The following is a 13,712-nucleotide window of genomic DNA, read 5'->3' as shown; positions in this document are numbered from 1 at the left end:
ACAAAATGCTGTTTTGAGTTTTCTGTTTGTTTTCCCTTGGTAAATGTAGGGCTAAAGATGCTCTTGTTACATGATTATTTATAGAACTACTAGTGAAACACAGGGTGTTTCAAAAAGAATGTACATATTACAAAGTATTATGTTGTCAGAACTATCATGACCTAGTATTGGAGGAACAAATGTATTGTGTATTTTATATTCATTGCCGCTAGATATCTATTGTCTTCTGTTTGCTTGGTTAATGTCACATGTTGAAATATGGCTATTCTGCAGCAGAAATCATTTAGAGTTCTCAAGTTTCTGCGAAATGTAATGCTCAGGGTGTATACGACCCTGCACATCTGGGAGAAAACCAGGAAAAAGCCAGGAATTTTTAATTGTTTTAGTTTTCAGTTAAATTTTTGTAATTTTGACTGGCAAGAACCAATACTCTAAAAAACAAAGGATTTTACTTTGTCACTACTGCAGCAATAAAACATGAAAAAGAGAAAAAAAATAAAAAAATAAAAAGGAAAATAAAACTTGCGTTGCAAAGAAAATGTGTCATATATGACAACAAAATGCAGTGTTCATACAATTGTCTGTCAACTGCAAAAGGCGTCAAAGGCTTTAGGAAGACTATGCAGTGCTTCATAACAACAAATGGCCTCCGATGAGAGTGGCATCACAACCGTTCACATTAGTTTGTTTGAACAGTTGCAAGTGAGCTCATGTGCATGCGCAGTTGAGTTACATACCTTTTCCTGCTTCTGGTTACAGAAGTGCAAGCAGCTAGAGGCTACCTGGAAAAATTTTACTTATGCACCCAAGCTGCCAAATTCAGGCATGCGCAACAGGCCTGGATCTAGAGGGCAGGGGGCCAAACCATGGTATCTGTCCCGGGTGTCAATTTCGAATGGCAAGGGGGATGGGGAGGTGCCAAATTCATATTCTTGAGGGAAAAAACCTTGTCTCACAAAGCAACTAACATACTGCACATGTTGGTCTATCGATAATTTATGATTTTGAAACACATCTCTGTTGGTTTTTGAACACATTCTAAATTGATTTCTGAATGAATCATAAGTTTATTTTTGAATGCATGCATAGTGATGTCTCTGCTAGGGCAATCCCCATAGCATCTAGAAATCAACTTTCCTGCAGACAAAAGGGGATGGGGCTATAGGAGCTAAGCGGAAAAAGCCGAACAGGTGAATGCTAATCGCTGTTTATGTGGTTAACTGAGTTTGTGAATGATCAGCGTTGTTATAATTATTGGCGAAATCCATAGATTCAGACTACTTAGAGAAAAAGATGTTAATACAGATGAGAATAGAGAAAATGTAGTACTGTCTATCCTAATAATACTTTTTTTATATACCTGGTTGCTCTATGAACAATATAACAGGTACGTGTTCACATTGCATTTACTACAGAAACAATGGTTGCAACTTACATTAATCAATTTACAGATGCAGTTTGTGCTGTTTTATTTGCTATCTTTTGTCATATGCTGGTGAACCTTTAGTGCCCATGTTCTGTATCCGTGGACCTTTCATTTCTTTCACACTTATCATCATTCGCATCTGTCGCGTGACACAGTAGAAAATCCAGGATGAAATTACAGTATTAAGAAAAAGATAGATTGCTACTCACCACGCAGAGGATGCGTTGAGCCACAGACTGGCACAATGAAAAGACTACTAAACATTTTATGCTTTTGGCCAGAAGGCCTTCTAAGAATTACACACACACACACACACACACACACACACACACACACACACACACACACACACACACAGCCAACTGGCCACTGTCTCCAGCCACTTTCTGGCCACCGCAGCCAGAGACAATTCCCATGTTTTGCTCATGTGAATGTGTACATGCTTTGTATTCCTGAAGAAGGTATTTTGGCTGAAAGCTAAAAATGTTTAGCGCTTGGAGACATGATGGGGCTATTAAACACCCATTTAATTATATTAAAATCACCTGTAATTAGACCTTACTGTATGGAGGCCTTAAAAATATGTTTACCATTAAGAAACACAATAAAATTCTATTTAATGTCGAAAAGATTTTATGAAATCAGTGGTTTGTTAATGCTATGCGCATAATGCATGAAGGGGCCCTTTCAGGCCTAATGTAATCTAATGCTTTAGTGAGCGCTTTTCTCCCAGTTCATAAATGTTGGTACCTGGGATATTTTTATACTGACAATTGTTGTACGGTCAGAATCCAGCGACTACAGTGGCGGACTTACTACTCATTGTAGAAGTTGACCTCAGATGTGAAAGAAGTTGCTCTCATAGCTGATTTAAGTAAATGTGTTTGTTATTCTTTCTGTTTTCATTTCTTCTCTCGCTAACAAAGTATTTATTTAGACTCTCTTTCTAATCAAGGAACATTTGTTTCTTACAGTACAGAATCATCCATAACATCTCGAAAGAGAGAATGTAATTCTGGTATAAATGCAGATGATCCAAATGTTTCAATGATTCTTTCTGAGTGGTTGGACAAATGTGAATCTAGTATTGCTTTCAAAGATGATACTGATCATGCATATACACCTTTGTCGAACAGCTCAGAATCTGAAGAAAGTAGTAACGAATATTCCGATGTAACTGAAGTGGACTTACCAGCAAACATGTGGCCTGATAACCAACAGCTGCCAGCTAATTCAAATAATGTATCAAGTACACAACTGCCTGCAGACCTTTTTATTGGGCACGATGGGACTCAGTGGCGCAAAACACCGCCACCTTCTAGCAGAATTCTTACACAAAATATAATGAAAATTTCTCCTGGCCCTGTTACGGAAAGTCACACATTAATACCAAAAGGTGCTTAGAGTTACTTCATCACAAATAATATTTTGGATGAAATAATTCATTGCACAAATCTGGAAGGACAACACTCAGCAGTCATGAAAGGTCAAACAGGGTATAACGTCACATATGAGGAAATGAATGCATTTTTTGGAATTCTCCTATTAGTTGGCAGTTACAGAAGCTGGGATGTTCATGTAAGGGGATTATTTCGTAACTCTTCCGGCAACCCTGTCTATATGGCAACTTTTTCTGTAAACAGGTTTGAAGAAATAAAGAGAGTCTTCAGATTTAACAATAGGTGCACTCGACAAGCTAGGAGCCAAGATGATAAAATGACAGCTTTTTGCAATGTATGGAAACAATTCATAAGTAACTGCTGGCAAAGCATCCATCCAGGAGAGAGCTGCTCAATATATGAACAGCTAGTGTTTTTCAGAGGGCGTTGTAAATTTATACAGTTTATTCTAAGCAAACCAGGAAAATATGGAATAAAGATATTCGGACTTTGTGACTCTTTGACATCTTATGATATAGATGGGCTAGTGTATTCAGGAAAAAGTCCAGGTCGCCCTCGTGAAGCTAACGTTGCAGTTCATGTAGTAAAGACTAGGGCAAAGATGCTTAGAGGAAGCTCAATAAACATCACGGTGGACAACTACTTTACTAGTGTTTCCCTGTTTCAAGATTTATTGAAAGATAAAACTACAGCAGTTGACACTCTTCGCCGTAACAAACCACAAATTCCACCTGAAATGAAACCATGTAAGACACAAGAGGTTTCATTTGGATTCAGAGATGATGGTGTGAGAATAAGTGTGTGGTACTACTAACAAGGGGAGGCCTCAGACACGGCCAACCGATTTGGCTCAAATTTGGCGGTTCGCTTGTGTATAACCTAAAACAAAGGAATCTAAGATATTTTGGGTCAACACCCCCTCGTTTTTGAGGAAATCACCCCTAAAGCAATCAACTCAAAATTGGCGGGATCGATAGATAATTGTAAGTAGAGAATTTTTCATCATCAGGTACGGGGTCCGAAAACACACATTTTTCCAGAAATGGGGGTAAGAAACGATTAGAACTGCCGCTTCTGTACCGACATGCAAAGCGCTTTCCGCTGGCAGCACCGATAGCGCAATGGCAAAGGTAACTGACTCAGAATGGGAGAACCCGGGTTTAAATCTTGAAGAAACCTAGCGGATGTTATACTTTTCCTTTGTATTTTTCCATATCTCAATTGATAAGGATAGGAGGGTTAATAAGGTAAGTAAATCAATAAGGAATGATGATAATGAAGTAGGCAAACTAAATTCCCAAACGCCGTGAGTTAGTAAAGTGTTAAACTTTTAAGCCTTGTTACATGAAAACAGCTCCAAGTAAGAGTGCTGCGAATTCCTCACGAGGGGTCACAGATAGCCAACCGCGTGACACTTGTTTACTGCGAGGCACGGGACAGAATGCACGCGCGGAGAGTTATGTTGTCCCGGTTGCCTCTTGGTCATATCATAGTTGTGAACCTGGAAGAGTGATGTTGTCCAGCACGAGCCTTATAGAAGTCAATCGGAAAGAGTTGTTTTCTGTCATTAGGCTGCCGCAAACTTCGCGGATACATGTAGCGATTTTTCCATCGTTAATGTGCCGAATGAAATACGTTTTGTGAATGAATACACTGTCCTTCCGTAAGTAACATATGACGAGTACTGTCTGTAGTTTGTGGTAATCAGCTCGTCTATTTATGCTGTAGTAACTAGTTATTGTTTGTTGTGTCATATCTTTCGAGATTCGAACCTGGGTTCTTCGAGTCCCAGCCAGTTACCTTGGCCAGTGCACTGTTGCCGAATAGCGTTTACCATGTGGGTACAGAAGCAGCAGTTATAAAAGTTTCTTTCCTCAATTTCTGGAGAAGTTTGCGTTTGCGGACCCCATACCCGATGATGAAAAATGCTCTACTTACAATTATCTATCAATCCCTCCAATTTTTGAGTTGATTGCTCTTCACAACCTTTAGGGGTGATTTTCTAATAAATGCAGGTGTTTTGACCCAAAATAACTTAGATTCCTTCGTTTTAGCATGTACACAAGCGACCTGCTAAATTTGAACCGAATCCGTTGGCCATGTCCGTGGCCTTCCCCTTGTAAGTTCCATGCATCATGACGCCACAGTTGATTAGACTCATAAAAAGAAGATACCAGAAATTATTCTATTTTATAACAAAACAAAATCAGGTGAGACCAGGAGATGGCCATTTGTATTATGGGCAAATGTAATGGGTGTAGCAGCTATAAATGCTTTCTGTTTGTTCACAAAACGACATCCTGTATATCACAATGGGAAATCACATAAAAGGTGGCTTTCCTTGAAAGACTTGCCCCTACAACTTATTCATCTGCATGTGGAGTACAGAGCCAAAACTCAAAATTTGCAAAGAACTGTCGTACAAATATTGGTTGGATGTGGTGTCAAAAAGTGCCTGGAAATGAATTTCAGCCACGAAAGAAAAATGCCTAGAAGAAAATGCTTTTTGTGCCCACAGGAGCTGGAAAGGAAAATTGCTCAGTATTGTTCAAAATTTTTTAACAATGTATGCAGTGAACATAGTGTGTGCTTGTTTGTGAAGATTGTTTCCAGTAATGGGTAAAGCTTAGTGACAGGCAGCCTAATCTTCATTTGTATTATATGCTGTGTACCTCAATTTTGGTGTGCCTATGTTACATGCAACTTAGCCATTTTCTATCTTTCTATTTTGTATTTGGATGCTTTGTGCATACTTATTTGCATTGTAACTCTCCAAAGTATAATTCATCATTTATTTTAATATTAATAAAAGTTATTGTATACAATAATAATAAAATTAGCATTCATTAAATTGAAACTTATTCCACTGAAAATTATTGTCCATGCTTTTCTTTAATATTTTTCTAATTAAACTAGCTACAGACTTGTTTTATAACAGTAAGATTTCATAATACATAATGTAACAAAGCTGAGAAATAATAATATTTATGGAAATCTCAGTGGAGGCTTCTGAGGCCTCCATCATGTGTTAAAATCAGTCCGAACACCTGTGCATCCAAGGGTTAGTAATCTTTTCATGGTGCCTGTCTGCAACTCAGTGCCTTCTTTATGTGGTGAGGCAATCTATCCATTTTATAATATTGTGGTTATAAAATGAAGCACCAAAGAAACTAGTATAGGCATGCATATTCAAATACAGAGATACAGAAGCAGGCAGAATACGGCGCTGCGGTTGGCAATGCCTATGTAAGACAACAATTATCTGGGGCATTTATAAGCTTGGTTACTGCTGCTACAATGGCAGGTTATCAAGATTTAAGTGAGTTTGAATGTGGTGTTATAGTTGGTACACGAGAGATGTGACACAACATCTCCGAGGTACCAATGAAGTAAGGATTTTCGTATACTGTGAATATCAGGACTCTGGTTAAACATCAAATCTCTGACATTGCAGTGGCCGTTAAAAGATCGTGCAAGAACGGGGCCGACGACAACTGAAGAGAATCATTCAGCGTGACAGTAGTACAACCCTTCTGCAAATTCCTGCAGATTTCAATGCTGGGCCATCAACAAGTGTCACCAAGCAAACCATTCAATGAAACATCATCAGTATGGGCTTTCAGAGCCTAAGGCTCCCTTGTGTACCCTTGATGACTGCACGATACAAAGCTTCCCACTTGACCTGGGCCCGTCCACACCGACATTGGGCTGTTGATGACTGGAAACATGTTACATGGTCGGACGAGTCTTGTTTCAAATTGTACTGAGCAGATGGGCATGTATGGATATGGAGACAACCTCGTGAAAAATCATGTACCCTGCATGTCAGCAGGGCACAGTTCAAGCTAATGGAGGCTCTATAATAATGTGGGGTGTATGCGGTTGGAGTGATATGGGAACCTTGATACATCTAGATACGACTCTGACTGGTGACACATATGTAACCATCCTGTCTGACCACCTGCATCCATTCACGTCCATTGTGCATTCCGATAGGCTTTTACAATTCCAGTAGGAAAATACGACACCCCAAACATTCAAAATAGCTACAGAGTGGCTCCAGGAACACTCTTCTGAGTTTCAACACTTCTACTGGCCACGAAACTCCCCAGACAACAACATTATTGAGCATGTCTGGGATGCCTTGCACCATGTTGTTCAGAAGAGATATCCATACCCTTGTACTCTTACGGATTTTTGAACAGCCCTGCAGGATTCATGGTGTCAATTCCCTCCAGCACTACTTCAGACATTAGTAGAGTCCATGACAAGTTGTGTTGCGACACTTCACTTGCGGGGGCCCTACACAATGTTAGGCAAGTGTACCAGTTTCTTTGGTTCTTCAGTGTATCTCTTGTATGGTCAGTCTTCCATAAATAACTTGTAGGAGGTCACATGTGAATTTTTATCAGTTTCTACATAGGGTAAACTCAGATAGTTACTCATAACTCCTGTTTATCACTTTCTGCTGAATATGTTACTTTTCCGAACAGTATGTTCAGTAGTTATATGATTAGATACTCCTGTCAGACTGCTCTTCACTTGTGCTAAATATGTGTGATACAGGATGTGTTCTGTTGAGAACATCGCTATGTCCCAGTTCAGTTTGACTTGTACCATTACCTCTGCTGCCTGGTCATGGGGAATAACTCATTGGCCCACTTTGATACTCTCACCTCAATCCCAACTGCTCAGCTCTGAATCTCAAACAAGGAACTTCAGAGAAAAAAATAAAGTCATTTATCTTTACTTTGAGGGGCAAAGGCCTTGCCACAGTGGCTACACCGCTTCCCGTGAGATCACCGAAGTTAAGCGCTGTCGGGCCTGGTTGGCACTTGGATGGGTGACCGTCCGGGCCACCATGCGCTGTTGCCATTTTTGGGGGTGCACTCAGCCTCGTGATGTCAATTGAGGAGCTACTCGACCGAATAGTAGCAGCTTCGGTCAAGAATACCATCATAACGGCCACGAGAGCGGTGTGCTGACCCCACGCCCCTCCTATCTGCATCCTCGACTGAGGATGACACGGCGGTCGGATGGTCCCGGTAGGCTACTCGTGGCCTGAGGACGGAGTGCTTTAATCTTCACTTTGATAGTTTACCGCATCAATTCTGAAAATCCCATTATTTATTAAACTCTGTAATCTTTTATAGATTAGGTGTCCAAACAGGGACACGTGGTGGTGGAAAGGACAAAGCAGGTGGTGAAGATGAGGAACAACCTGAAGTTGATGAGGATGCACAGCGTATGGCTAATATTGCAAAAAGATCTGCTGTTGGAGAAGAGCATGAAAGCTCTGATGATGAACCTGAGGTAAGTGAAACAGAGAAGGGAAATTATGTTGTTTATTGCTAAAATGTATAATAGAATAAAATTAATTTGTAAAATGTAACTTAACGCAAAGAGAACAGATTATTCGTTTTTGGGACATTTAAATGTGCTAAATTTTTACTGTTTAACGTAAACTGTTTTCCATGTACTGTCTGGTGAGAAAGGAACAGCTGGAGCATAATTAAAGACACACAAATTACAATACACTGTTGCCTCTCAAGTTTACAGCATGTAACTGCTTTGTAGATATGTTACTTTCTTGCCAGGATATGTTTCAAAAAATTCATAGTGCTGTGCTCAGTATCAAAGGGTGCACCATATTAATATTTCTTTATTTCTTCAAACCAGTATCTGGCATTGCACTGGCCGGACAAAATTGAAAAGTTTTCATATAATGCACTGTGTAGCTAAGGTGCTGATGCATTACCAGCTAATATTTACAATATTGAAACAGCATTACAAAATAATTACAAGGTGTGTTTAATGAATATCTGGAACTGATATAACAGCATAAAAACATTTTGGGAGTCCATGCTGTTCTATATATTTATGTAACCCAAAGTATGAACAAATCTTATCACCTGGCTGTCCATTAAAATTGCAACACAATAAAGACAGCATACAGTAAATGTCAAATTGGCAAGAGATGCACTACATGCTTGGATAATCAAATGATTAGCATTTCGGTACAACCACAAAAGTAGGTAGAATAAGGCAGTTCTCTATATAAAGAAATATTGCATATCGGGTGTCTCATTCAGAAATTACACCTGAATGTTTGTGAGAAGATCATGGTATGCGTCATATGAAGAGGAAAGACCCCTACCCTAATGTGTAGGATTGTGACTACAGTTTAATTTTGAAAATTGAAGGAACTGCACTACAGTTGCTGAATCAACAGTATTTTTATTGTTTACACGACCAGTTTTGGAATACTACAATTTCATCATCTGCATAACCTATAAGAATCAAAAGAATATATTACGAGACGAGGGCAAGCCCAACCCTCAAAAATTAAACGTGTAATGGATAAGCAACTATACACACTCAAGAACTTCTAAATGCATAAGAACTTTTAAAGGAATAAATAAAGAAGAAGATGGAATGCTACTCACAGAAAAAAAACACTTAGCCAACTGAGGTCATCTTCCACTCCAATGTTGTCATGGAACTTTTAAAGTTTCATGTCCGAAGTATGACCGGGGAAACCTAGGAATTCACGAAAACAGCCTGACAATGAGAAAATAAGAGTCAGCTTTCAGATGGTGGATCTAAGATGGGATACAAAAAGGATTACATTATGTAGAAACACTTACATAGGTTCTATGAACAGTTCCCATGCTGTCCAACCTGCCCAGCAAACAGAAAAACGATGAATAGTGATTAGTAACTGGTCATGTTATGGAGGGCGCACACCAATCATGATGCAGACGTTGTAAACTAGAGCTAGGATAGGTGGAATGGTTTAAACTGTAATGAAAAAAGGGGGCAAGGTGAAAAGTCACAACATTAGGAGGAAAGAGAACCTCTGCATAAAAAAAAGTATAATCTGTAACCTAGATATAACTGAAAACAGAAAAAGAACTTAAATGGCTGGAGTTATGTCACAATTAACAAAATATATTTATGATACAGATCTGTGCACTCATTAATAGTATGAGGAGGATGGGAATGGAGGCTTCTTAAAATTTCTATTTCTTCCATCATATTAAATATTGTTGATCAGCAACTGTTCTGCAATTCCTTCAATTTACAAAAGGGACTTGTACAGTTGTGACTGCCTCACAAGAAGAACTACAGTTTCATGTCCGTGATATTGCTGCTCGGATTGGTTCATATCCCAAGACTTTCATGCAGATATGGGATCAATGGCTTAAGGAGGGTCATACTTAATGCCATCCAGGACCTCAGTGCTCACACGAGGCTAGCACATTAGGCACGAAGGAGGAGATATGGTCACTAGCCCATGCAGGATTATGCTGCCCTAGACATAACAGCAGAAAGAAGCAAGCTGACAGTGGTGTGATCATGAGCAGTGGTGTACATGAGTGGCATCATGATGTCTTTTCATACGAGTCTCGGCTCTGTGCAAGTCATTGGGGTGGATGTATCGGTATGTGAATGTTCCAAGATGGTACATTGCCTGATTGCATTCTTCATTGTCTTACAGGTCCAGCACCTGGTCTGGTGATATGGTGCGCCATTGGGTGCACATCACACTCTCCTTTGGTTGTCGTTGCCAAAAAATTGGCCAGTGGCCATTACAGTTCTGATGTGTTAAGGCCAGTGGTGACGACTCATTTCCAACGTCTCTGTGGCATTATCTTTCAACCAGATAATCTAAGACAGTCCTGTCCCAATAACACACAGTGTGTGTACGATTGTTACCCCAGCAATCATATTCTCCAGATCTCTTACCTGTGGAAAGTACCTAGTCATGGACTGTCGAGAGACTGGCTCACTACCATTCACTGGCCATTACGACTGATTACCTCTGGTATAAAGTTCAAGTAGAATGGAATGATGCACCCAAGCTAAATTTGACTCATTGCCCAGCCATGTCAGAGACATTGTTGCTACCAGAGATGGCAGTTTGGACCCTGTGTACCGTCAAATTACTTGCAGATTTAGTTATGTATTTTCCCTTCAATATTGTTATTGTTGTTGCTCTCTCCAGTCTGAAGACCGATTTGATGCAGCACTCTGCACTAGTCTATCCTGTGCAAGTATCTTCATCACTGAATAACTACTGCAATCTACCTCCATTTGAAACTGCTTACTGTATCCGTGCCTACTTAGGTCTCCCTTTACATTTTTACCCCCCTCCCCCCCCCCCCCCCCCCACACACACACACACACACACACACACACACACACACACACACACACACACACTCTTCCCTCCATTGTGAAAATTATTATTCTTTGATGCCTCAGAATGTGTCATATCAGCTGATTGCTTGTTTTTAGAAAGCTTGTGCCATGAACTTCTTTTTTTCTCCCAATTCAATTCAGTACCTCATCATTAGCTATTCGATCTATTTATGTAACCTTAAATTTTCTTCTGTAAATCCACATTTCAAGAGCTTCTATTCTCTTGATGTCTGATCAGCTTACTGTCCACATTTTAACTTCTGTACATGATTGCACTCCAGACTTCATAACCCTTAAATTTATATTGGATGTTAAAAATTCTTCATTTTCAGAAATACTTTTCTTGCTGTTGGTACTTTGCATTGTATATCTTCTCTACTTTGGACATCATCGGTTATTTTGATGTCCAAATATCAAAATTGGTGTACTACTTCTCGTGGCTCATTACTTAGTCTAGCTCAGTCAGCAGCAGATAATTTAATTGAAATGCATACTATTACATAAAGTTTTTATTGCCTTTCCCTGAATTTTAATCCCCTTTTCAAATTTCTGCTTGTGATCCTTTACTACTTCCTCAGTGGATAGGTTACAAATTTCTGATTACCATTCTCAACTAATGCTTACCTTTGAGGAAGTACATCCTGAAAAGACCTAAGAGAAACTTCAACAACAGATGCTTTCAGGTTTGCATATCCTGTAGTAGTGTGGGAGTGTAAAAACAGCCAAGAGTGAGTGCTTCCACCACTGTAGAAGGGATTTGGTATGCCGGATAAGCTCTGCGGTATGGTCAATAGGTAGCATCACCTTTGATGTGTGATGATTGGCAAAGATTGAAAGTATGGGGAATCTTGACTCCAGGTCAGGTAGCTGGAGACAAATGTTGTGTGGTGGGAAATGTTTGGGATATGAAAGGATCTTTAAAATTTAATTACTCACTAATGGCATAAGTGATTCAGACATATGTAGTATCAATGGATAGAACTCAGTGAGAACCATCAGACTGAACTAATATACCGGGGATTCAGGAGGAATGTCGCATAATTTGTGAGTTGATCATACATGTGAAAATAAACCAAAAAAGTCCTTTGAAGATTTGTCCGATTTTTTATTATTACAGAAGTGAATTGGGTTGATGACTATAAACATCCAAGAATGAAAATGAAGACAAGTGTGACTATTACTTGCTGAAATGCTGTATAAGTGCTGTGGTGGACAGAAAATAGTTGTAGAGATGACTGATATATCCTACAAGAGGTGTTCAAAAAGTCCACCGCCCATCCCAACTCACTTGTCAGTACGTTGGAGGGTGTGTTATGTTGCAGATAGAATGTCATCTCAGCGGGCTTTAATGCATACAACAGCGTCAAGGATTCAAGTGACAAGTTCTTCACTTGTGTCCACCTTTGTAGCATACACATCTCCCTTTAACCAGCCTTATAAACAGAAGTTTGATTAGGTTAGATCGTGCGATCTGTTAGGCCAGTTTGTGGGTCCACCAAAGCCAATCCATCATTGAGGAAATGTGTTGTTCAGATACTGGGATACCTGCAGGTACACTGAATTGGTGATCCATTATGTTGCAGGTACATTTACCATCATCAGTGTCAGGTCACTAAAAGTGCAAGTAGGTTTTCCATCGGGAAATGTGCGTACCAGCAGCTATCATGTGGTTCGGCAGGAACACAGACCCTATCACTAGCCCATCAACGAAACCACGCCAGATGTTGACTGAGAACCTAGCTTGGAATCATGTTTCTCTAGTGTCTCATGGGTTATCCATTGCCCATGCATGTGAATTGCAGGTGTTCATGATACCATTGTGTGTAAGTGTAGCTTCATCTGTAGATAAAGTGTACTACACAATGTCTCTGTGTACAGTCAATTATTCAAAAAATTGCTGTCCGCTTTCGGAGTCACCCAGATGCCCATGGAATGGATACAAGCCCTCAGAATGTATCGTATGCCACACTTGTGTATATGGAATATCGAGCTGACAGATAATGCATGACTTGGTTGTACCATTGCAATAATGTCATCTTTTTCCTCACCTGACTGGACAACCTCACGTTCTGATGTTAGGTGTTCACTGTGTAGTGTTCTGGATTCTTGTAAGGTTTGAAAAACTGTGGGAAATACCCTGGCAGGAGGTTTATCAATCAGGAAAACATCTCTGGTGTTCTGTCACAGCCACAAGGGCACAGCCATTACAGTATCTGTACACAAACACCATGTCTGCCTATTCTGCAAGGGAATGTTTTAAAGAGTTGCCCAATATAGGTGAAAATACGATCAGCAGTGTTTCAGATTTCGAGGTAGAATGGGATAGGAATGATGATGGAAATAGGATCACATTTGAGGAAGTGGAGAAAATGGTCAATAGATTGCAGTGCAATAATGCAGCTCAGGTGGATGAAATTAAGTCGGAACTCATCAAATACAGTGGAACATCAGGTCTTAAATGGCTACACAGGATAGCTGAAACGGCCTGGGAGTCGGGACTGGTTCCATCAGACTGGACAGAAGCAGTAATCACACCAATCTTTAAACATGGAAACAGAAGAGATTGTAACAACTACAGAGGTATCTCTTTAATCAGCGTTGTGGGTAAAATCTTCTCAGGTGTTGTTGAAAGGAAAGTGTGAGTATTAGTTGAGGACCAATTGGATGAAAATCAGTGTGGG

General features: G+C 39.8%; 1 protein-coding gene across 1 annotated transcript in view; it reads left to right on the top strand.

Annotated features, from left to right (window-relative positions):
- The window catches only part of LOC126275159 (DNA-directed RNA polymerase I subunit RPA1), a 251,192-nt gene that overhangs the window by 138,583 nt on the left and 98,897 nt on the right, over positions 1 to 13,712 (top strand). Inside the window, exon 25 of the mRNA XM_049977174.1 lies at positions 7,980 to 8,139. Within this exon, the coding sequence (XP_049833131.1) occupies positions 7,980 to 8,139 (160 nt within the window). The remainder of the gene's footprint in view (positions 1 to 7,979; positions 8,140 to 13,712) is intronic.

The sequence above is a fragment of the Schistocerca gregaria genome, chromosome 1, assembly GCF_023897955.1.
Source record: "Schistocerca gregaria isolate iqSchGreg1 chromosome 1, iqSchGreg1.2, whole genome shotgun sequence".
NCBI classification, from domain to species: domain Eukaryota; kingdom Metazoa; phylum Arthropoda; class Insecta; order Orthoptera; family Acrididae; genus Schistocerca; species Schistocerca gregaria.
This window is presented reverse-complemented; position numbering and strand designations above follow the sequence as displayed.